Source organism: Alexandromys fortis, unplaced genomic scaffold (genome assembly GCF_014885135.2).
Source record: "Alexandromys fortis isolate MF-2015 unplaced genomic scaffold, M_Fortis_MF-2015_v1.1 scaffold_212, whole genome shotgun sequence".
Classification (NCBI taxonomy): domain Eukaryota; kingdom Metazoa; phylum Chordata; class Mammalia; order Rodentia; family Cricetidae; genus Alexandromys; species Alexandromys fortis.
This window is the reverse complement of record NW_026068091.1, coordinates 528964-553929: the sequence shown is the minus strand read 5'-3', so window position 1 is coordinate 553929 and position 24966 is coordinate 528964. Positions and strand designations below refer to the sequence as shown.

The window sequence follows — 24966 nt, the reverse complement described above, 5'->3', positions numbered from 1 at the left end:
TTTTTTTTTTTTTTTTTTTTTTTTTTTTTGAGACAAGATTTCTCTGTTTAATAGCGCTGACTATCCTGGAACTAGCTCTGTAGACCAGGCTGGCCTGGAACTCAGAGACCCGCCTGTTGGGATTAGAAGCGTGTGCCACCAGCGCCCAGCGAATGCCCTTGTTGGGACTTTGTATTGGTTTTCTTCCCAAGTCCCCATTGGGAATAGGTGGAGCATAGGCCTTAATAATACGGAGCTTGAGTGTGGAGCTGGCCTGGCACTTCGTACCTGAAAGCCGAGCCGGAACAACAAAAGACAAGTGTCTGGACGGGTACTGGAGGAGGGTGAGGCTGGTGTGCTCCCGGGCTCCAGGAAAGGGCGGGTTTGGAGAGATGGGCGGTCCTGTGGGTGGGATTTTGTTTCCTGCTAGGCTGAGGGGCGGGGCTCAGGGTCTCCATGGAGACTGGGTTTAGCGGTCGGACTAGCGTGGAGGAGAACCGCCGGCCTGATGGATGCGGACAGTCTCTTGTTGTCGCTGGAGTTGGCGTCTGGCAGTGGGCAGGGGCTCAGCCCGGACCGTCGAGCCTCCCTGCTCACGTCCCTTATGCTGGTTAAGCGTGATTACCGCTTTGCTCGGGTCCTTTTCTGGGGCCGAATCCTCGGCCTTGTTGCCGATTACTATATCGCACAGGGACTGAGTGAGGACCAGCTCGCACCTCGCAAGACGCTCTACAGGTGAGGCGACCCTGTGGCAGATGAGGCTGCAGGAGAATACCGTAGGGTGGTGGGTGCTGCTACGGCTGGGAGAGACGGGTGGGCTGGACTTGCCCTAGAATCACTAAGACGCAGCCTGTGGGCGGGGCGGGAGGAGGGAATTGGACAGTTCAGTTAAAGAGCTTGGGAACTGGGATGTCACGACCGTGAGAATTTTGTGAATCCAGCTGGGGTTGGAAAGTGGCTGGGGGCGGGCGGTGTTCAGGGGTTGTCAGCCTGGAGGAACAAGAGAACCTGGTGCAGGGGGATTCATAGTAGAGAGAGGGCTAAACAGAGCAGGGGCAAAGAGAGAGGTCCTGGAGAAGGCAACCTGGTGTAGAATTCAGGTTACAACAGATTCAACGCAATGCCCAGCAAAATTCTTCAAAGACCTCGAAAGAACGGTACTCAACCTCATATGGAAAAGCAAAAAACCCAGGATAGCCAAAACAATCCTGTACAATAAAAGAACTTCCTGAGGCATCACAATCCCTGACTTCAAACTCTACTACAGAGCTACAGTACTGAAAAGAGCTTGGTATTGGCATAAGAACAGACAGGAGGACCAATGGAATCAAATAGAAGACCCAGATATCAATCCAATCCACACATCTTCGAACACCTGATCTTAACAAGGAAGCAAAAAAATATCAAATGGAAAAAAGAAAGCATATTTAACAAGTGGTGCTGGCATAACTGGATTTCAACATGTAGAAGAATGGAAATAGATCCATATCTATCACCATGCACAAAACTCAAGTCCAAATGGATCAAAAACTTCAACATAAAGCCAGCCACACTGAACCTTATAGAAGAGAAACTTGAACACATTGGCACAGGGAACCACTTCCTAAATACAACCCCAGTGGCACAGACACTGAGAGAAACAATAAATGGGACCTCCTAAAACTGAAAAACTTCTGTAAAGTAAAGGACACGGTCAACAAGACAAAACGACAGCCTACAGAATAGGAAAAGATCTTCACTAACTCCATATCAGACAGGGTCTGGTCTCCAAAATATACAAAGAACTCAAGAAATTGGACACCAAAAGAACACATAATCCAATAAAAAAAATGGAGTACAGTCCTAAATAGAGAACTCTCAACAGAGGAATCTAAAATGGCTAAAAGACACTTAAGGAAATGTTCAACATCCTTAGTCATCAGAGAAATGCAAATCAAAACAACTCTGAGATTCCATCTTACAGCTGTAAGAATGGCCAAGATCAAAAACACTGATGACAGCTTATGCTGGAGAGATTGTGGGGACAAGGGAACACTTCTGCATTGCTGGTGGGAATGCAAGCTGGAACAACCCCTTTGGATGTCAGTGTGGCGATTTCTCAGAAGTTAGGAACAACCGTCCTCAAGACCCAGTAATACCAGTTTGGGGTATATATCCAAAGGATGCTCAATCGTGCCACAAGGACATGTGTTCAGCTATGTTCATAGCAGCTTTGTTTGTCATAACCAGAACCTGGAAACAACCTAAATGCCCCTCGACTGAAGAATGAACAAGGAAAATGTGGTATATTTACACAACGGAGTACTACACAACAGAAAAAAATAATGATAGCTTGAATTTTGCAGGAAAATGGAGCTAGAAAAGATCATTTTGAGTGAGGTAACCCAGACACAAAAAGACAATTATCACATGTACTCACTCATAGGTGGTTTTTAAACATAAAGCAAAGAAAGCCAGCCTACAAACCACAATCCCAGAGAACCTAGACAACAACAAGGACACTAAGAGATTTACATAGATCTAATCTACATGGGAAGTAGAAAGTATAAAAAGACAAGATCTCCTGAGTAAATTGGGAGCACGGGGACTTTTGGGGGAGGGTTTAAGAGAGAGGGGAAAGGCAGGGAGGGGAGCAGAGAAAAATGTAGAGCTCAATAAATATCAATAAAGAATGAAAAAAAAAGAATTCAGGTTACAGCTGTGGACTGGGTGTGGCTTGGAGAAGTCAGACACTCTGGGGGTTGTGCTAGAGCTATTTGGAAGCCTCCCATGGGGATGTGGACTCTGCAGTGGGGAGGGGGTGCTCTCTGCAGTGGGGAGGGGGTGCTCTTGGAAGCAGAAGACTTTGTGCAATGGGGAAAGATCTGGGGGAAATTTTACAATGTACGGCTACCCTAGAGGACCATCCCAGTCTCTTCCTGAGTTCCCCAGGACAATGGACGATGGAGAGAGATCCTACCACTTTATACAACACTCGAGCTGCAGGTATCTGGGGACTTCATTTACTTACCCATGCCTCGAACCAGCACTGAAGGAGATTGAGAGGTTCAAGGTGAGCCTCTGATATATAGATAGGGAGTTTGAAGCCAGTCTGGGCTACATCAGACCCTGTGTTTGGGATAGAGATGGCTCAGTACTTTAGAGCACTGATTACTCTTCTGGACACTTGGGGGTCAATCCCCAGAACCCGCATGGTAGTTTAGAACTATCTATAACTCCAGTCCCAGGGGCCCCAACACCTTCTTCTGGTCTCTGAGGATACTGCACACATGAGGTGCATGTACAGATATGTAGGCAAATCACTCGTACACACAAAATAATTTTAAAAAAAAATTAAAGACCCTGTCTCAAAAAAAAAAAAAAAGCTAGAATTAAGTGTACCAAGAGTCCTGGGCTCCCGGGAGAACAGCTAAGTAAACTTGATCAGGGAGCAACTGCCCTGGCTTCTGAAAGACAAGCACGCCCACAGCGGCCAACTGTGTATTCCTCTAAACCCTCCTGCATGAGAGGAGGCTTTGAGGGACTGGGGAGAGACAGGACGTGAACTTGGCAGAGGCAGCATGTTTGGACATGTCAAGGGCTGGAACCCTGTCCATAGGTCACCAGGGGACACCAAAAGCAAGAAGAGCCTGCTCAGATCTAAGTGGGCAGTGGTCTGGGAGTCGGGAGGTGAGCATTAGGGGTCTTTGCAGTGCCCAGAGGTGAGGGTTGGTTGAAACCATTAAAGAGGGAGACTGTGACAGGTTGGAGGAAGATGTAGAGTTCGCTGTTGGTCCATTCAGTTGATGCAGCTAAGTATCGGCCCTGTTACTATTGAGAATCCAGACGTCAGGATTAGGCCTGTAACCCCAGCACTCAGGAAACTGAGGCAGAAGAAGTTCAAGGCCAGCTTGGGCTACAGTGGGAGACCCTACCTCAAATAACAAAACCACCCACAAGCAAACAAACCAAAGCTAACAAAAGGCAGTGGGAGGGCAGTGGTTGGTATGAGGTTCCCCAGGGGCAACACATGGTAAGGCAGGCATAGACGTGCAGACCGGGACCACGGTTGGGCTAGAGATGCTGAGACTGGGATTCATTTGGTTGAGCTACTCCTGCTATGTGCTGTGTGCCGATTCAGGCACCAGGAATTCAGTCTGCCTGGAAACGGTAACGCAAACTGTCAGTGGGCCTTCTGTTACAATGTGTCTGTGTATTTGGAACCACATAATGGTCAGACGAAACACCCACATCTATTACAGGCTGGGTGGCGCCAGGTACAGAAGGAGACAGGAAATAATGTATAGCTCCACCTGTCCTGGAACTCGCTCTATTGAGCAGGCTGTCCTTGAACTCAGAGGTCCTCCTGCCTCTGCCCCCTCCGTGTTGGGATTAAAGGTGTGTGTCACCACAGCCCGACTGGGAGCAGAAATCACGGTGCAGTGAGGAAGAAAACATCCCACCCCACCCTGGCCATACACACACACAGACAATAAACACAGGGTCTTATGTATTCTAGGGCCTTAAACTCACTACATAGTCCAAGGTGAAAAGGTTTACGGCCCAACACACCTCTCAGCCAATGCAATAATCCAAATCAGACCAAATTAAGCCAAATTAGAAAGAAAGACCGGAAAAAACACAGAGAGGGAAAAAGAAGACCAAGAAGACCACGTGTTCATTCTTTGTGGGGCAGTTTAAAAACACTGTGGGAGTGGTCTTGAACTTCTCTGGGGAGGGGTCACCGTTTGGCAGGCTTTCTCAGAGGTGGAGTCTGGACTGTGGCAACTCCCAGGGGAGAGGGCTTGGAGTGGAAAGTTCCACCCAAACATTTCAGACTCTTGGGACTTCAGCGGCTAGGGTGAAGCTTCCAACCAAACACAACAATGACCTTGAACTTCAGATTCTCCTTTTTTTTTTTTCTGCTTCCCAAACGCTTGGGATTACAAGTGTGTTGTAGAAACAATGGAACAAGCCGAGCAAACAACAACAACAAAACACTTTTTTGTTTGTTTGTTTTGTTGTTAGGGGGTGGAAACAAACTCATAATTGTACAAAATTCAGCCTCAAGAGACTCATCTGGAATTTCACAGTCCAGATGTCCTTAACGTCGGCACACAGCCGGGACTGGGACAGGTTCCACTTGCTGTGTGATGACTTCACCTCAGGGTTCAGTAGAAAGCTGTTTTGCCCTGAACGTGTCCCTGCCTAGTGTGATTTAATTCCTCATCCAATCCTGAGCAGTGGTTGTACGCAGGAGTTCCAGGCTGTGTCTCTAAACTGTGGTGTTGGCCAGTTTAGGGGCATTTAATATATTTTAGATTTATGAACATTCTAAACTTACTGTGCTGGGTAGTTGGTTGTTTTTTTTCTTTCCTGTTGTTATTGTTAGTGGTGGTTGTTTGCTTCCAGACAGGGTTTCTCTGTGTAACAGTTCTGGCTGTTCTGGAACTTGATTTGTAGACCAGGCTGGCCTCGGACACACAGAGATCTGCCTGCCTCTGCCTCCTGAGTGCTGGTATAGTTTTATATCAATTTGACACAAATTGGAGTCATCTGAGAAGAGGAAACCTCAATTAAGAAAGTGCCTCTAGCTGGATGGTGTGGCCCATGCCCTTAATCCCAGCAGAGGTAGGTGGATCTCCATGAGTTTGAGGCCAGCCTGGTCTACAAGAGCTAGTTCTAGGATAGGCTCCAAAGCTACAGAGAAAACTCTGTCTCAAAAAACCAAAAAAGAAAAAAAATGCCTCTAGGCAAGCCTGTAGGGCTTTTTCTTAATTAGTGATTGATGGGGGGGGGGGGCAGATCCTTGTCGGTAGCTACCATTCCTTGGCTGAAGAGATGGCTCAGCCATTGAAAGCACTTGCTACTCTCCCAGTTTTCCTGGGTTCAATTCCCAGCAACCACATGGTGGCTCACAACCATCTCTAATAGCATCTGATGCCCTCTTCTGGCATAAAGGTGTACGTGCGGATAGAGCAATCCCATAAAATAAACTGAGCAGAGCAAGCCCTGCTGAGCAGCGCCCTCCACGGCCGGCCTCCAAGGTCTCCATGGCCTCCATGGCCTCTGCATCAACTCCTGCGTCCAGGCTCCTGCCCCGTTTGAGATCCTTCCTGACTTCCTTCAAGGATAAACAGTGAACACAGAGTGATATGGAAATGCAAGACAACCCTTTTCCTTCCAGGCTGCTTTCCCCATGGAGTTTATCACAGCAATAGTGACCCTGACTAGAACACTGAGCATGGCTCATTGTAAGTCATTTGATAGGTCAGAGTGGCCTCAGACTTATGACCTTGAATTTTCTTTTGCCTCCACTGCCTCTAAGTGCTGGGATAACAGGAATATGCATCTGTACCTAGCCATGGAGCTTCTGTGACTTTGAAAAGCTTAAAGTTAGGGACTGGAGAGATGGATCATCAATTACGAGCACTGACTGCTCTTCCAGAGGACTTAGGGGATCCAGTGCAGCCTTCTGGCCTCTGTGGGTACCTGGCATGAATGTGATACATAGACATACATGTTAAAAACAAAACAAAAACATATAAAAAGAGGAGAAAAAATTATTAAGCAAGAAATAATAATTTTTTTAAAGATTTATTTATTATATATACACTGTTCTGCCTGCATGCCAGAAGAGAACACCAGATTTCATTACAGATGGTTATGAGCCATCATGTGGTTGCTGGGAATTGAACTCAGGACTCCCTAGAAGAGCAGCCAGTGCTCTTAAACTCTGAGCCATCTCGCCAGCCCACAAGAAATAATAATTTAAACTCTTTATGGTTCTATTTGAAAAATAAGCAAATCAAGATTATGCTAGTGGAGGGTCAAGTCTTTCTGTTGGTGACCGTGGGTTTTGCTGCTAAGAAGGTGACCTATCTCTGAAGTTGGGTGCAAACTTGGAACTTGGTCCTTCCCTATATTACTCTGTATGAGCAACTCTCAATTTATTAGACAAAACACTGGCCCCCCAAGCCAGCACATTTATGTATCAACAAGATACAGAAATGTTGTATATAAGCGTTGGCTAGGTGAGGTGACACACACACCCTGCTATAGGTTTTGAGGGCAGAAGAGGGCACCAGGATCTCCTGGAACTAGAGTTACAATTTCAGGCCACCATTTAGGTGCTGGGGAGCAACCTGGGTCCTCTGGAAGAGCTGCCATATCTTCAGCCCCCAAAATAAAATATTTTAAAACAAGTGAAAAATACATAAATATAGTAGGTGGTAGTGATGCATGCCTTTAATCCCAACACTTGGGAGGCAGAGGCAGGTGAGTTTGAGACCAGCCGGATCTATAAGAACTAAACAAAACAAAACAAAAACAAACAAAAAAGTGCATCAAGTGTAAGGGTGGACTGTACCACAAATACTCTGAAAGGTCCAGGATGGAGGTGTTCCCAAAGCTTTTGGCTGTCTGACCCTGTGAGAAGGGAAAGTGGTGGGAACAAGGAAGTGGAGCCCAGGGTGATGCGGATGTCCTTGGCAGCCTTAACTGCACAGAGTGGAGCCTCTTGCCCCCTGCCACAGAGGAGATGGCGACGCAGACGGCTGTGGTGAGTGGCCGCTTCATGGGTGATCCCTCACACGAGTACGAGCACACCGAGCTCCAGAAGGTGACCGAGGCGGAGAAGGTCTTTGATGAAGAAGTGGTGGTAAGTGCAGGGGTGCGAGGGTGCGGGAGGGGTTTGAGCAGATGCCCATTACGGTTGGGGGTCAACATGATGGGAGAAGGTGTGAGCACCACGGGCAAAGTCCTAGCACTCCCAGCCTCACACGCCAAACCCAACTGAAATCAACACAAGAGCAGGGTTCCAGGGCCTGGGAGATGCGCTGGCTGCTCTTCCAGGGGATCTGGGTTCCGGTCCCAGCATCCATCCGGAAGCTCACAACTGGATCTCCAGTTCCAAGGGGTGCAATGCCTTCTTCTGACCTCTGTGGTCACAAGGTTCATAAGTGGTACCTGGACATGCATGCAGGCAAAACCCTCAAACATATAAAAAAGCAAACAGGATTCCAGCCCGGTAGAAACAAGAGCAAGTCCCGCCATGGCTGTCTTGTCACCATCGTCACTCCTGCCCAGATGTGCACTGAGTCCCTGGGGAAGCCGGGGCTCTGCTGCACCCGCACCATCCTTGTGGCGAGGAGGACGCTGCTCTAGTGGCTGAGACTTGAGGGGCAGGGCGAAGAGAGTGGGTAGGCAGCTCTGGTAAAGCTGGCTCCACACAGGGATGAGAGAGTGGCCCGTGCGGTATCTTGAGGGCCAGGACTGTGTATGCGTGCAGATAGTGTTGCTGTTGTTATTTTTATTTTATTTTATTTTTTTTAGTTTTTCGAGACAGGGTTTCTCTGTAGCTTTGGAGCCTGTCCTGGCACTAGCTCTTGTAGACCAGGCTGGCCTCGAACTCACAGAGATCTGTTAGTTGTTGTTATTATTCTGTCTTTTTGAGACAGGGTTTCTCTGCGTACCCTTGGCTGTCCTAGAACTCGCTCAATAGACCGTACCTGCCTCTGCCTCCCGAGTGCTGGGATTAAAGGTGAGTGTCACCATTGCCTGGCTTATTATTATTGTTTTACAATGCTGGGGATCCAAGCTGGGTCTTATTTATTCTGGGTGGCCACTCTGCTGTTGAAGTGCATTTGTTTATTTTGTATGTGGGGTTGGGCTATCCTTCTCCATGTAAGTTCTAAGTCTGAACTTCAATCATTGGGCTTTGATCAGTGCATTACCCGCAGAGCCATCTGACCAGCCCTTTGGGACTAATCTTAATTTTACTAGATAACACACCACATGCCTCCTGAGTCATAGGCACTAAAAGGAATGTAATAAAGTTTCCTTTGTTCCCTGCCTGCTGGACTGGGAAACCGTCTTTCTAGGGGACATTATGTAACTATTTAGCGTGTGTGTCCCTGCCTACTCCAGATCCTTCTAAAGGCATCAGCAGGCCTCACTGCCCTCCAGGAGCTCATAGGGTACAATCCACGGCCCAGCATCCCAAACCTGCATCTTCCCATGATCCTCGGGGGTCTGGCTCCTTTATGAAGAGTGAGGTGCTGTTTCCAGACACCAGTGGCGAGGAAACCCCTGGCCTCTATGTGTTTTCCTTAATAAACAAAATTAAAAGATGTGGGGCTGGAGAGTTGGCTCAGTTGTTAAAAGCAGCTGTTGCTCTTGCAGATGACGTGGCTCTATTCTAAGTACCCATATGGTGACTCAGAGCCACTATAGCTCGAATTCCAGGGGACCTGTCACGACAGCCTCTTCTGACTTCTGCGGGTACCAGAGACGCACATGGTGCACAGACATGCATGCAGGCAAAACACCCACATGTGCAAAGTAATAAAACAATAATTTTTCAAACAGAATGGCTGTGAGGTATGTCCACAGGCTGTGCATTGCTCTTCTCCGTGTCTCCTAGAGACCTACCTATATCAGCACCCAACCAGCCGCCCTGCTTTTTGTGCCAGTGTGTGAATGTACCTGTGTTCAAACAGAGTCTGTTTAGTGGAAAGTAGCTTCCAGGTTTCAGCTCTGACAAACACGCCGTGCCAAGTGGCCTTGGACTGACATCATTTCCAACGTGTGCACTTTATCTAAAGGGCCAGTTCCTAGAAATGCCACTGGGCCAACAAGTAGGGAGCTCATGTTCAGCTAAACCAAACCTGGATTCAAAACCCAGCCTTGCATTTGAACTTGGGTGAAGCCATACTTCTGTGTTGGCGGCAGCCACATCTCCCACCTGATAAACGCACTCTTCTGAGCCTGTATAGCCGGGATGACTCCATTGCTCCTGCAGGCTTGTTGGTTGAGTCTCTAAGGTGGCATTCACAGCCCCAGGGCTGGGGACATGCTGCCTGTTGGTTTCTTCTTTCCTTGGTCAGCCAGGCAACAGGTGGCTTTGTGGGTTCAGATGCCTCTGTCCACAGGTTGCTGTATTGAGCACGGCTTGCTCCCTTTTCTTACTGCTGCCCTGATGTGAACCACAAAAGAATATCATCTGTGTAAGGTGTGGGAAATACTTGGTGATGTCGAGCATAGAGAACACTACGTAAACTGTGATCCCAATTTTACTTTAAATATATTCATAATTTATTTTTTCATAAAAATTCATAAAAACAGAAGGAAACATATCAGTATGCTGGTGGGTGGGAGGTGGAATAATGAGTGGCTTGAATCCCCTATAATACGCCTTTCTACATTATCTGAATAATGTACATAATTTTTCCATATATATGATTTTTATATATTTGTTATTAGTGTGTCTGTCTCTCTGTGTGTTTGTCTGTGTTTGTGTCTCTGTGTGTGTGTATTCAGGCAAGTATGAGCCATGGTGTAAGTATGGAGGTCAGGACAACTTAGGGGAGTCAGCTCTTCCTTTGCACTTCAAAAAACAAAATGTATTTATTTGATGTGTATGAATGCTTTCCTTTACTGTAGGGTCTGTGTACCTTGTGACTGGAGTCACAGATGATTGTGAGCTGCATTGTGGGTGCTGGGAACTGAACCCAGATCTTTCAGAGGAGCAGCCAGTGCTCTTAACCTCTGAACCATCTCTCCAGCCCCTTCCAGTATTTTTTAGACAAGGTCTCTACTGTTTCTGTTGCAGGGTTGTTTATGGTAGACCAGCTGTCCCTTGGGCATCTGGGCAGTTCTGTCTTTCCCTTCCATCTCACTCACCACAGGAGTGCTGGGATTACAGATGTGTGCCACTGTACCCAGTGTCCAGCTTTTTACATGTGTTCCCAATCAGATAACCAGGCTTGCCGGTGCTTCAGTTGAGCCACCTGTACACACGCACACACACACATGTGTGGGAGTTGTGGTGGGGGGTGTGGAGAGGGAAGACAAATGCTTACTCAGCACAACTCAGGTCTCAGGCCTTACTGGTGAGGAGAAGAATTAGCCATTCCAATCTCTGTCCTTCACCTGAGGTGAGCAGGCACAGTGTCCTGGCAGAGTATTCCTCTCCTGTCTCCTCAGGTCCAAATCAAGGAAGAGACCCGCTTAGTGTCAATCATTGACCAGATTGACAAAGCTGTCGCCATTGTCCCCCGAGGGGCCCTCTTCAAGACTCCTTTCGGTGTTACCCACGTCAACCGGACCTTTGAAGGTGAGTTCCTGAGGATCCTCTCACAGCAGGAGGTACTGAGGTTCTGGTGGACAAGTCTGGGAAACCAGGGCATCTGTCCTCCTTGGAGAGGCTTGGCTATGTGCACAGCATCCCCCCCAGGTGGGTGGGCCTCCTGGCCTGCTACTGCTGTTAGCTTCCTGATTTCATTCAGCTGCTGTGAACAGTGCCCTGACAGAAAGTAGCAAAATGGAGGAGAGGGTACACCCATCTGAGCAGGAGCTCGAGACAGCTGGTCACATCACAGTTGAGAGCAAAGAGGAACGAGCACACTCGGGCACACCTGCTTGCTTGCTTGTGCTCAGGTAGCTTTCTGTATTCTCAGATAGTTCAGGTCTCCCTGCCTAGGGAATGGTACTGCCCACAATGGGCTGAGTCTTTCTACCTCAGTCAACAATGAATATAATCCCCCACTGACATACCCACTGGCCTACTTGCTCTGGATCAGTGATTCTCAATCTTCCCAATGCTGCGACTCTTATTTTTTTTTATTTTTATTTTTATTTTTCGAGACAGTTTTTCTCTGTAGCTTTTGGTTCCTGACCTGGAACTAGCTCTTCTAGACCAGGCTGGCCTCGAACTCACAGAGATTCGCCTGCTTCTGCCTCCCGAGTGCTGGGATTAAAGGCTTGTGCTACCACCGCCTGGCTGCTGAGACTCTTTAATACAATTCCTCATGTTGTGGTGACCCCCACACCATAAAATTATTTTTGTTGCTACTGCATAACTGTGATTTTGCTACTGTTCTGAATTGTAATGTAAACATCTGATTTGCAACCCTGTGAAAGGATCATTTGATCTACAGAGGGGTTGAGACCCACAGGTTGAGAACCACTGCTCTAGCTGATTCTTCATTAAGACTCCCAGGTTGGGCATGGTGGCTCATGCCTTTAATCCTAGTACACAGACAATTTCTACATTTTTTTTCTAGGAATGGAGAATAAAACATGTATTCTTTCTTAGTGACTACCTATTTTGGCTTAGAGTACACTACACAAAAACAGAAAATAAGAGGAACTCTTTGTGAATTCAAGACCAGCCAGAGCTATATAGTGAGACCCTGTCTCAAAAAATATATACAAAAAAGTTAATTAAAAGAACCAAACTCGCTGGGTGGTGGTGGCACACGCCTTTAATTCCAGCACTAGGGAGGCAGAGGCAGGTGGATCTCTGTGAGTTTGAGGCCAGCCTGATCTATGAGTTAGTTAGTTCAAGGACAGGCTCCAAAGCTACAGAGAAACCTTGTCTTGAAAAAAAAAAAGAAGAGAGAGAGAGAGAGAGAGAGAGAGAGAGAGAGAGAGAGAGAACCAAACTCTTTCTCTAGGTGATTCTAAGTTGTGTCAACTTGACAGTTAAAACCAAGCAGTGCAGCTGAAATGGGTTATCAGTCCCGGGCAGGGTGTATGATGACCTGGGATTCCCTGGGTCAGAGTTGCCTGCTTCTTGCCTCTGTCCCTCCTTGCTCCTTTTTCCGGGGTGGGTGCATGGATGGAGGTCAGGGTCAAGCATGGGTGGAGGGAATGAGTTCCTTTTCTGTCTTGGATTCTTTGGCGGACAGAGGGATCCTGTGCAGTCATCTCTATGGTGGCAATGCCAGGACGAAGGATCCCTAGGCTTTGGGTTAACTGCTCTCCTGCCCCTCCTCCAGGCCTGCCCTTGTCTGAGATCAAGAAGCTCAGCTCCTACTTCCACTTCAGGGAGGCTGTTGACCTGAAGAACAAGACCTTGCTCGAGAAGGCAGACTTGGACCCTTCTCTGGATTTCATGGACTCCCTGGAGTATGACATCCCCAAAGGTAACAGGCTTTATCTTGAGGATGCAGGATTGGCCTTCAGGTCAGAGCAGTAGGCCTTTCTCCTACTTCCAAGGCTGGAACTGAGGAACTGGGCAGGCATTGGTGGCTCACTGTGACTCTGGAGAGTGGGGCTTCCCCGAGTCTGGTCTGAGGCAATCCACTTCTATTGTCGGGGGAGGCGGCAAGTGAAAGTATTTGAGCAGATTTTTGAGACAGGGTTTCTCTATAGCTTTAAGCCTATCCTGGCACTAACTCTTGTAGACCAGGTTGGCCTCAAACTCACAGAGACCCATCTGCCTTTGTCTTTCGAGTGCGGGGATTAAAGGCTTGTGCCACCATGCCCAGCCAGATAGTTTTTGTTTCGTGCAAGGAGCACAATTGTCTGCTATCACCGTGTTTCCTAGAGTATAATATAAAGCCAGCTGAGTGGTGCAGACCTGTAACCTAGGACACAGACACCTGTGCTTCAACACAAAACCCTATCTCAAATGTACCTGTATTTATATATCTATATCCATATATATATATATCTCCATTCATATATGTTCAACATTAGCTACAGTTACCATGTTTTATAATAGACCTTTTATTTTATTTTTTTCAAGATAGATCACATGTTAGTCTCAAAAATTTACAAATGTTGCTGGGTGGTGGTGGCACACGCCTTTAATCCCAGCACTCGGGAGGCAGAGGCAGGTGAATCTCTGTGAGTTCGAGTCCAGCCTGGTCTACAAAGGGAGTTCCAGGACAGGCTCCAAAGCTACAGAGAGACCCTGTCTCGAAAAAAAAAAATTTTTATTAAAGATTTCTGTCTCTTCCCCACTGCCGTCTCCCCTTTCCCTTCCCTTCCCCCAATCAAGTCCCCCTCCCTCGTCAGCCCAAAGAGCAATCAGGGTTCTCTGCCCTGTGGGAAGTCCAAGGACCACCCACCTCCATCCAGGTCTAGTAAGGTGAGCATCCAAACTGCCTAGGCTCCCACAAAGCCAATACGTGAGGTAGGATCAAAAACCCATTGCCATTGTTCTTGTGGTCTCAGTAGTCCTCATTGTCCGCTATGTTCAGCGAGACTGGTTTTAACCCAGGCTTTTTCAGACCTAGGCCAGCTGGCCTTGGTGAGTTCCCGATAGAACATCCTCATTGTCTCAGTGTGTGGGTGCACCCCTCGCGGTCCTGAGTTCCTTGCTTGTGCTCTCTCTCCTTCTGCTCCTGATTTGGACCTTGAGATTTCTGTCTGGTGCTCCAATGTGGGTCTCTTATAATAGACCTTTTAAATGTATTTCTCCTATCTGCTGCCATTCTACTTCCTGTGTCCTTTGATGACATAACTTCCTTTTATCCAACCCACCTCTGCTAACAGCCTTTCTCCTCTTTTTCTTTGAGACAAGGTATCATTATGTAGTAGGAGCAGAAGTTTAACGTCATTCTTGGCTACACAGTGAATTTAGGCCAGCCAGAGCTACATGAAACCCTGATTTTATTTTATTTTTATTCTTTGAGACAGTTTCTTTGTGTAGCCCTGGCTGTCCTGGGACTCACTCTATAGACCTGGCTGCCCTCAAACTCCACAGATCCACCTGCCTCTGCCTCCTAAGGCATGCGCCACCCCACTTAGTCAAAAACCACAATTAAAAAAATATTTCTGGTGGTAAAAAAAATGGTGGAAGAAGCTGCAGAGGCTTGAAGGCAGGACTGTGCACACATCTTACGCACATCATAAGGCAATGTGCACAGGAGGGCAGAGAACCCTCAGGGCCAGTGCAGTGCCAGGGGCTGGATGACGGTCCCGAGCAGCTGGATTCTGCCACATGGGGGCACCAGAGCCAAGTCACCATGAGTAGTGGATAGGTGGCTTCTGTGACCAAAGGGGACGTGAATAGGGCCAGAATGGATCTCACATATCAGACACAACTCTGGTTTCCTTCTAGACTCTCTTTGGCTGAGTGAGCTGCTGCTGAGTGGCTCTCCTGACTGACAGATGGCAATGGTGACGTACTGGGCTACAGAGTGGGGACAGGAACCCTTGGAGGAGTCCCCTGGGACACCATGCCTGGCTAAAGGGGTGGGGTTTGTGGTTCCTTAGCTCTTTCTGCTTAGGAAGGAGTATTGTTTTCTGAGTCTAAAGCAAGCATTCAGGATGGCCCGTGTCACCTCTGAACAGGTATGGTTGAAGTGGGCCTTATCCTGGAGCCTCTTCTCTGAGCCCACAGAGGTAGGCCCAGAGCTCATGGCTTTTCTCTGGACCAGTCTTGGTGAAAGAGAAGGGGGAGGGATGTTATCTGAGGCCAATATCTTTTCAATGAGCTGCCATGTAATACTCTGGGATGGGCAGTTTTGTAGAGCTGGATCCCTGGCAGGCACAGGGCACTGGCTAAGACTTCTCTGGCCTTGGGCTTGCACCAGGAAGACGGCAGAGCTGTGGGTCAGTAGCCAGACTCCTCAGTGGTGTTCTGCTGTTCAGTATTCCTTAAGCTTTCGCTGTCGGCGGAGCACGGAGCAGCTGCTGTGTACCAAGCCCTTTTGGTGCCCTTGGAATGAGAAAGACAACTCTCCTGTGTCAGGAAGGTTTGAGGAAAGCAATCGAGGCAGCAGGTGGCAGGGCTGGGGGTGCAGAGCTGGTGGGAAGGGGTCCCAATAGCGAGCACTCATTGGCAATGCCCAGTTTGAACAGCAGAGGGCAGCAAGAGTCCTGTAGCTTGGAAATTGGCCTTTGATGCCATCATAGATGGTGATTATGGTGGGGCTTTATGGTATAGGATGAGACAGGGAACCTGAAGAGGATGGGCAACGTGGTATTAGCCTTATGGGTGAGCGAGCAGATGGCTCTTCCTGTCCAGGTCTTTTGTAAGCTTGGCTAACCAGGGACCCTGCTACCCAATGCTTAGTTATATTGGTGGCTGACACCAGGGGCATCTTTTTCCTATGTCCCCAGCCTCTAGGAGGGCTGACGACCTTGTGGTAAGGGGGATGTGGCTTTTCCCATCAGAAACCCCTAGTCATTTTTTCTTTAAGTTTCATTGCGTGTGTATCTGTGTACCACATGCATGCTTGGTGTGCGTGGAGGTTAGAAGAGGATACTGGACTCCCTGGCACTGGAGTTACAGACAGTTGTGAAGCCTCGTGTACTTGAACTCAACCCAGGTCCTCCTAAAGAGTAGTCATGCTCTTAAGTGTTGAGCCAACTATCCAGTCCTCCCTGGTCACTTCTTCGTGTGATGAAGTCTAGGGGTTGAGGCTTAAGCCAACTGCTGCCCCTGACAGGAACCTGGCTCTTATACGTCCTTATGTCTGCCTTCCTTCCCAGGTGGCAGGAGGATGCAAGAATCAGCCTGCCTTAGCTTAGGGCTCCACCCTGGAACCTGGACACCCAGGAGGACTCCCTGCTGAGCCGGGGCTGATCCTTTCCCCAGCCCCAGAGCACAGGTGTTTGGAGAGCCACCAGAAGCCTGGAAGCCAGGTCGACGGAGGTCTGGGAGACCTGGGGCTATGAATTGCCCCACTAGGCTACTTCCTACCTTCAAAGGCAGCTGTAGCTGGCTGGGCCTAGTTTTCCCATGTTTGCACTTGAGACGGTGGTGAAGGTGACAGCCAATGCCTGGCTTCTCAGATACAAGCTACATGTCTACTGACATGCACGGAGGAAGAGGAGAGAGAGTGTGTATTCTGGGTGATGAGCAGCCAGCAAGGATGAGAGGACAAGAGCATGACAGGAATGCAGGGGAAGGCGGGAGCTGGCCCCTGTCATGCTGCAACTCGGCTAGCACCCTTTGGCCTGCTTGGCCCTGTCCTCCTTGGTTTCTGTGTTTAACTTCCTCACAGTTTTCCCCGTTACTGGGCCTGGGCCACTCATCCCAACTTCTGTTCCCCATCTACTGGAAACAAGAGGTGATCAGGCATGCTGGTGTGAGGGGCCCTGCCACCATGCTGTTGGCAGAACCGATGGGTATCTGGCTGCAGTGAGGATGGGGGTAGACCCTAGGCTGTTTTCTCCAGGCTAGTACTCGGGCAAGGAAAGTTAACAAGTCATTCTCCTTTGGTGGGCAGAGCAATTGCAGTCTGGGTTTGCTTATCTCAAGGAGGCTGTGAAACTGTGGACTCCAAGGTCTCTGTGGATGGCTGGGCCCTGGTGCAGTGACTAAGGCTAGAGAACAGTATATTCCTGGGTTTGTTGTCAAGGACCAGACACAGTGGACCTGAAACACTTTGTTCTGTCACAGTCCATCCTCATCTTCCCCAAAACAATGTTTTCTGGAGACTTGTGACCAAGAATGCCACCAAGGTTCTCAGGTTCCCAGAGAACAGCTGTTGGTCTTGGTCAGGTGCCGCTCCAGCCAGGGCCTGTCATACACGATGTTCTGAGTCCTTCTTGACGATGGGGCAATGACAAGCCCATGGTGTAACCACCACCTCATCGTCCCATGCATGGCTGAGTCAGGTCCAGGGGCAGCAGACCTCCATGCTTCCAGAAAGCTCTGGTTTTGACCAGGGCAGACAGCTAGCTATGCAGGGACCAGCTTTTCGTATGCAGAGTGGCCCCCAGAGGGTGGGGATTGAATTGTGAGGCTGTAGGGTGTGGAGTGACCAGGGTGGGCCATGGTTGGAGGTAGACTGCGGGAAGCTCAAGTGGTGGGAGCCAGCAACAGGGCTGAGCTGGCAACTGATGAAGGCCCCAGAACAGCCCTCAGAGCAGAACTGGCTGGTCCTGCACCAAAACCTTCAAAAGTATTTGCCTTCCTGGCAGGGCCCTGAGCAGGGCTGTGGCTGGTTTGGGGGTGAGGCCTCAGTGCGCAGGGGAATAGAAGCTCCAGATCTACATCCAGAGGCGATTTTCCCAGGCTCCTTCCTCCCACACAGCGGCTCCCTCCCTTGGAGCTGGATCAGGCCCTTCCCGCCAAGTCCTTCTGGCTACACAGCTCGGCCTGGTCTAAGCTGCTGTGTCTGGAGTAGCACAGGGCCGACTCAGCAGCCGATGTCCCATCACACCAAGCATGGCTCCACCTACCAGCAGTTAGGAAAGCCTCTGAGGTGGGAGCGGGGACAACTTCAGTTTGAGCCCCTGGTTGTCCCACCCATCTCATAACAGAGGTTCACGGTCACGGTGATTTACTCTAGTGCAAGGGGAAGGAGCCACGCTGTCTGCCGATCCCCTAAGCCCTAACTTGGCATTTCATGTCTTCATTATCTTCCCTGTGTGTCATAATGAGCAGCAGCAGCCAGGAGCACAGCAGCTTTTACAGTGGCACCTCAGTCCCAGGCCTCCATTCCCCTCTGTCCCCTCCAGGGTCTTGGAGTATCCAGATGGAGAGGGGCAACGCGCTGGTGGTGCTGCGCAGCCTGCTCTGGCCGGGCCTCACCTTCTACCATGCTCCCCGCACCAAGAACTATGGCTACATTTACGTGGGCACGGGTGAGAAGAACATGGACTTACCCTTCATGCTATAGGAGGGGCAGTTTGGGTATTTATGTGCAGTCTAAACATTATTTCCATAAAGTCCGACACATTAGGCCTCTTTGTTGTCATGGTTTTGTTCATTTTGTGCCCCATCCAGAGACTTGGGTCTGAAAGGCCCACTGAGCAGAGAGGAGGAGTGCACTCCCGAGGAGACACCATGTAGAGGCAGGAGCAGCCGCGCAAGGGATGGTCAGGTATCTGCTGAGGTTCTTCGACTCTACTGAAAGCTACTTGTGGGTTAGGTCCCTACTAGAGTGTGATGCCTATTGGCAGAGGATGGGCACCTGTGTGTGTACTTGGACCCTCTCCAGTGACAGACAGGGCCATCCAGAGATGAGCAGCTTCGCATTCTGAAGTGTGCCCCACACTTCTAAGCAGTGACCACACGGGGAAGCCGAGAGCCTGCTTTATTACCTTTCTTTGTGTAAGGCTCCTGCCCTTGCACAGACCTCAGCCCAAGCTAGTCAGACCACAGGCCAGTTCCTGCCTGCCCCGGCTCCCAACACCATGGCTGGGCAGATCCGAGGAACAGAAGTTAGTCCTGAAGTCCCCATGCTGTGTGTGGAGGGCAGTGGTTCTGGTTGGAGGGGCAAGTGCATCATCTGGAAGGTTCTGGTCAGGATATTCAGCAGCGTGGCTCCCATTAATGCATCAACTTCAAAGGCCTTCTGGAGTAGCAGACATTGTCCTTCAGGAGTGGTGACCCCACAGCCATCCCCACCTTATCCCAACGGTGGCCTTTCTTATAGATGGGCTTGACAGAGCTGGGAGCCCAGCGAGTTAGGTAGCTGTGGAGGGAACACAAGAAGGTTGGCATGCTGGGACAGAAGAGTAGGGCACTAAACCCTGGGGCTGGACTGTAGTGACTGCGTCATCTTTCACCAGTTTTCCCTTCTCAAAGGGCAAAGGATTTTCCTGGGAGAAACTGCTGTTTTATAAATCAACGGGCTCTTGCTGTTTCAAGTGTGTGGTTAGGGTCAGTCAGGGTCAGGAGCCCAGGCCCAGCTCCCTTCATCTTTCTAAGCTGCCAATGTCATCTACTGAGGGAGAAGGCCAAGGAAGAGGCTGCTTGGACAACAGCTCTCTGGCCCGACACAAGGAAGGATAAAGGTGGAAGAACCCTGCCACTCTTCCCCAGCTGGCTGCTCTAGATGCCCTAGCCTCCAGGGAACTCATCGGGGTACCACACTGGTGCAGGACTCCACCCATCATCCAGTCTGACTAGAAGCAAGGGATGAACATAGAGGGTGCAATTCCAGCCCAGTGGGTTCCTGTAAGTGGGAGAGGCAGGGAAAGATGGCGGCCACCCATGGTCCTCTGGCCTCCTTTGGGGATAGCCTGGGCCCAGACTGTTCCTGGAAAAGTGGCTCACAGCACCAAGATTGGGGTTTACTCTGTTCATATGAAACCTGGCTCCTGACCATAAAGATCCATCCTTTATCCTTAAAAGTTCAGCCACAAAGGCCAAGGGTCCTCCTGTGTTCTATGTGAGGTTGAAGCTTGCCCTGGCCTCCTCCAGAGACCGTCAAGTAAAAGCTTAATTTAAAAACTAGTATTCCTGGCAGAAACTAAATTTATTTTTTTGGCTGAAATCTCTGGCTGAAAGAAGGACTGCTGACTCACGCACGCCTTTCCGCTGTGTTCCTCTGAACCCTGGTCTTCAGCTGATGGCTTAGGGAGGACCAGGAGGTTCATCCTGGACCCAGTGTGTGCTGGGCTCAGAAGGTAGGAAGACAAGGCCTTCCCCAGTTGGCTGGGGTGTGCTGCCTGCACAGGGGCTGCTCTCTCTCATCAGTGGTTCTAGAACGGCAGGTCGGACTAGCATGGGCTCCCTCACCACCAGCTGGCCTTTGTCCCAGGAGGGAGAGGTAAGGATGGGGGTCTGACAGTGGCCCCTGAAAAAGGGTGTTCAGCAGGACTCCAGAAGACCCCAGCTGACCAGACTCTCCAGAGAGGTCCTCCTCAGCTAGTCTTGGGCCTGATGCCTGTTTCACATGGGGCAGCCAGCTGACGGGTAGGCTAGGTGGCATTCAGTCAGCCCTCTGTGAACACCTCAGCTCTTTCCAAATCATTCCCTTTACATCTCTTCTGAGCAAGGAGGGCTGGCCTGGACCCTGGTGCATAGGAGAGTGGGAATGGAAAGACCATCCCCTCTGCTGGAGAAGGTACTGGTGCAGACCAGGGTGCTGAGGACAAGGGGGAGTGAGCAGGCCTAGGCCCTTGAGTAGACTAGGGACCTTTGGGTGCAATTACAGCATCCCTTGTTCAGGGATCAGGGCCTCCTGAGCCAGGACTTCCCCTCCCCCAGGATGGCCTTTTGCAACTCAAGAGCCCCCACACATCATCAATCCCGTGTCACACTAAAGGACACCGGATGTAAGGGAGGGAGCCTGGCCTAGCTTCAAAGGCCCGAGGGCAGGATGGATTGTGTCCTCAGGCTTGCTGCTGTCTCTTAAAAGCCAGGGTGGGGGTGGGCTCAACCCCCTAGCGGACCAGAGCCCTGCTCCTTGGGGCTCCTGGCAGGGAGCCCAGCTCTGCAGGATCTAGGACTGGGGGAGGCAAGGCACAAGGAAGCAAGCTTAAATTACCCCACCTCACACCCTCCACCTAGCAACCTGGCTCCCCGCATCCACCTGGGATGGTAGGGATCTCTGCAAAGATCTGTGGGGGCTTAGGAATCTCCTTCTGCCTCCGTCACCCTGCAGAGCATCTGTGTTCTCAGGATCAGCAGAGGCAGCTTGACACACTAGAGGAGGGAAAGGCTGCTGGGGCATAAGAACTGCGAAATCAATTCTACAGACCCAGCTCTTCTCTCAACAAGGGGATATTATAGACTGACATCAGGAGAGGGGATCCTATGCAACAGGATAGCTGTCTGAATGTTAGCTGAGAATCTGCTCTCACTCCAGAGGGGCTTGCCTACCCTGCTGCTGTTGGAGGGCCGACTTTATCTCTTCCCCTTAAGTCCTCAGAACAGCTCAAGATGCCAAGGAAGTTGTGTAGGCTGTTAGTTCCAGGGAGCACGGGTGACTGAGCCTATATGCAGGCTTCCTTGGCGCAATGCCGTGTACAGTGGCCCTATCCCAGACAGTCCTCCATGGCCAAGGCCTGCTCTGCCCTGTAATGACCCTAGTGTTGGAGAGAGTTGGGATACTGAAATTTGTAGTAGTGGTCTGACATCCCGATAGCAATGCAGTGATGTCATCAACGGGATTAACATATTCTACTGCCCAACCAGAAGCCTCCTTGTCTGTGTCAAGGCCAAGGCCCTCTAGGACAGAAAAGAGAGAGTGGGCCAGAGAGGGAGGTGGTAGACAGCATACAGTATGGTGGTGGGGAAGATGTGGGTGTGTACTCGGACTGGCTGGGAATGGAGCAGACAGCCAAGGAACACTTTGGTTCTCCTGGGCTGCTGTGAGAGCCATGGGCCCCAAGTGCTTAGGTCAATTGTGCTCATGTTTCCTTACCGGTTGAGCTTGGGTTTATTCTTGGGTAAGGACCCTTCTGGAAGCCGTGGCCTGTGATCCGGTAAAAGACCTGAGTAGAAGAACATACAAAGGGTCAGCCTCCACAGTTCTGAAAGGGCCGGGGTAAAGACCATGGGAGTGGGGAGCAGGAGACACGGGGGTGGGGGACACAGAATCAATATTCTGCTTATCACCTCTCTCCCAGCTGTGACAGTCCCCACCACCCCTTAGTCCTGGATACTCTGACCTGCTCGGTGAGCCATCTTTACACACTCCTCGATCTTGCGGTGTTCTTCCAGGCACAAGCCTGTGACACTCCGGGGCAGCATGCCTCCGTGTGGCCGGATGAACTGACTGAGCAGCAGCACATCCTAGTTAAAACCAAAAATTGGAATGGGGGTCAGCTGGGTTTAACCAGGACTATTGGCTCTGCAGGGGTCCCAGCAGGACAACTCAATAGGGTTTCTATTACCCATTACCAACCAAAGGGTTCCCAAGATCCCAAAATCTTCTGACATATTAGGTGAGACTAGAAATGCTCTAGTGAGCATCTGCCACCACTTTTTCTTGGTGGTAAAATGTCTGGTAGTCTGTCAGGGAGTTGTGGTGCTCAGGAGGCAGACAGGCAGATCTCTGAGTTAGAGGCCAGCCTAGTCTATAGAGTGAGTTCTAGGACAGCCAGGGTTACACAGAGAAATCCTGTCTCAAAACAAACAAACTCACTCCCAAATAAATAAATGAAGTGTCCAGTGGTTATTTCTGACTGCTGGGATGAACCGTGGAAAGCATTTCCGTGAGAGGCACTGCTGTTCCACCTCAGCTGCACAATCTTGATGCCCAGGTGATGTGCACACAGCCGCTGCCCTGCCTGCTGCACATGTTCAGGTGCTAGCTAGGAGGCACCAGCCGAGAGGAAGGGAAACAGGCTGTGAAGGTCAGTCCAGATTTCCTAAGTCCAGATGGGAACGGGTCCTTGGACCTAACAAGCTGTGTGGGACTGAGTCTAGCAAAAAGGACAAACTGGGGCTGGAGAGATGGCTCAGTGGTTAAGAGGGCTGGCTGCTCATCCGGAAGTCCTGAGTTCAATTCCCAGCAACCATATGGTGGTTCACAACCATCTGTAATGAGATGTGGGATCTGGTGCCCTCGCCTGGCCTGTAGGCATACATGCAGGCAGAACACTGTATACATAACAAAAAAAATAAATCTTAAAAAAAAAAAAAAAGATGAACTGGTAAAAAACCCTCTTCCACCTTAAATGGCTCAAAGGTTTAAATAACACTTTTCCCTACCAGGGCCCAATGCCAGCCTTTGTCCGTTTACTAAATTGTTGCCTTGCTGTCTGACTACAAATTTGTTTTAATCACTGGACAGCTCCTGGCGACCCCAGGTTCCACACTCTCAGGTCAGCACTCTGCAGAAGCCGCTGTAATGGACTTGGACTAACCCAGAGCTAACATGCTGGCTTGCATCCTCAGCACCCTTCACTGCAGCCGCCATGCCAGCTGACAGCAGCACACAGCTTGAACCAACAGTACTCCAAGTGCAAAGGGGAAAATGAAAAAAGCTTTAGCCTTTACCTTGGAGAAGATTAGATTTCTTCTCCTGGAAAAACAGTCAAATCCATTTCCTAGAAATGGCCAGTAGTGGCTGCCTGAGTGGCTGGGCAGGTGTGGGGTTCGCCTTCTTACTGTAGCTGGGATTACGAGCATACCTGTATATTCACTGACATCCATGAGACAAGGAGCTTGGAACAGCCTTCTGCTGTACTCTGGGCACTTATTTTCAGAGGACGCAGAGCGGGGTGAGAGCCCCGCCCCCACACCCGGGGGTGGAGTGAAGCCAAGGTTCCTAGTACAGGAGATTAGTTGGGTCACTCTGTTCAGAGCTTTTTGCACTTATCACCTGAGGAGGATCTCTGGCCTTAGCCATCCTGTGCCTCAGAGGGGAACTGAGACAACACACAGGTCAAACTGGCCCAGAGCCTGAATTACCTGAACCCTGAGCAGAGTGCTCATGTCACAGAGAACTCTGAAGAACAAGTGTGGGCATCCAGGACTGGGTCCCGTCTTCTCTGCAAGGTAGTAGTTAGCACAGCATGGGTTCTGCCTGGCTTCCTGGATTTGGATCCCAGCTCTGATACTTAGTATGGGAGGATTGTGGCAAGTTTATTAACTTTCCTCAATGCAAAGCAAGGATGAAGCCCCCACTTCATGGGGTTAATTAGCAATCTAAGAGCCGGTAAGATGGCTCAGACAGAGTAAAGGTACTTGCTATGCCTGACTATCTGAGATTAATCCCCAGGATCCTCATGCAGGAAGAAGAAAACTGACCTCTATGCATATGCTGTGGCATCTGTTCCTTCACAAAGACACAAATTCCTCCAAAAACAGACTTAGGTGATGCCGGGCAGTGGTGACACACACCTTTAATCCCAGCACTCAGGGGGCAGAGGCAGGAGGATCTCTGAGTTTAAGACCAGCCTGGTCTATAGAGTGAGTTCCAGGATAGCCAGAGCTGCAAAGAAAACCCTGTCTTGAAAAACAAAACACAACAACAACAACAAAAACCTAAGTGAGTCAAATAAAGCCCGTGACTGCTCAGGACACGGTTCACTGGAGCAGGCCCTCCACTTGTGCTGCCTGCTGCTGGGTATGCTCATGATCGTTTCTTTTCCCAGAAGCAGCTGCTCTGGAAAAGGGACAGCAATTGGGTGGTCTGGAGCTGCACTTTGGAGACTAAAATATGTCTTCAGATCAAACTGTGAACCATCTTGTTACCTAAGGGGAAAGGAGAGCCAAATCTACCCCTGTGAGAACTGCCCTTCTGAACCAGGCCATGAACTCAGTTAGTGGCTTCTAGCTCCACAGCCTGTGAGTACCTGAAAAATGCCCAAGCTGAGCGGGTCTGTTTGAGGCTGAGTTATACAAGCAATGATTTACCTTTAAAAAAAAAATGTATGTATGTAAGTGGTTTGCCTGCATGCATATATGCACACTGCGTGTTTACTCGGTATCCTTGGGGGACACGAGGGCACTGGATACTCTGGAACTGGTTGAGCTGCCACTTGGGTGCTAGGAGCTGAACTAAGGTCTGTTGCAAGAGCAGCAAATGCTCCTAACTGCTGAACTGTCTCTCCATCCCCATACTTTTTGTTTCTTTA

General features: G+C 49.7%; 2 protein-coding genes across 3 annotated transcripts in view; one reads left to right on the top strand and one right to left on the bottom strand.

Annotated features, from left to right (window-relative positions):
• Window positions 1-429: 429 nt before the first annotated feature.
• On the top strand, window positions 430-18580 carry Rsph9 (radial spoke head component 9). The gene is made up of 5 exons (XM_050122793.1): window positions 430-714; window positions 7453-7618; window positions 10945-11074; window positions 12741-12887; window positions 18166-18580. The coding sequence occupies exons 1-5, from the start codon at window positions 488-490 to the stop codon at window positions 18324-18326; spliced, it is 831 nt and encodes a 276-aa protein (XP_049978750.1). The 5' UTR covers window positions 430-487; the 3' UTR covers window positions 18327-18580.
• A 146-nt stretch (window positions 18581-18726) lies between these two features.
• The window catches only part of Mrps18a (mitochondrial ribosomal protein S18A), a 16723-nt gene continuing 10483 nt past the window's right edge, over window positions 18727-24966 (bottom strand). For both annotated transcript variants that reach the window (XM_050122794.1, XM_050122795.1), the window contains 3 exons: window positions 22051-22174; window positions 21804-21873; window positions 18727-19124 (listed from right to left, as the gene is read on the bottom strand). In XM_050122794.1, coding sequence (XP_049978751.1) covers window positions 18980-19124; window positions 21804-21873; window positions 22051-22174 — 339 coding nt within the window. In that variant the 3' untranslated portion in view covers window positions 18727-18979. The remainder of the gene's footprint in view (window positions 19125-21803; window positions 21874-22050; window positions 22175-24966) is intronic.

Coding starts and splice junctions, on each gene's coding strand:
- Rsph9 (XM_050122793.1), top strand. CDS start 488: ATGGATGCGGACAGTCTCTTGTTGTCGCTGGAGTTGGCGTCTGGCAGT. Junction 715..7,452: donor CCTCGCAAGACGCTCTACAG/GTGAGGCGACCC, acceptor TGTCCTTGGCAG/CCTTAACTGCACAGAGTGGA. Junction 12,888..18,165: donor GGAGTATGACATCCCCAAAG/GTAACAGGCTTT, acceptor TGTCCCCTCCAG/GGTCTTGGAGTATCCAGATG.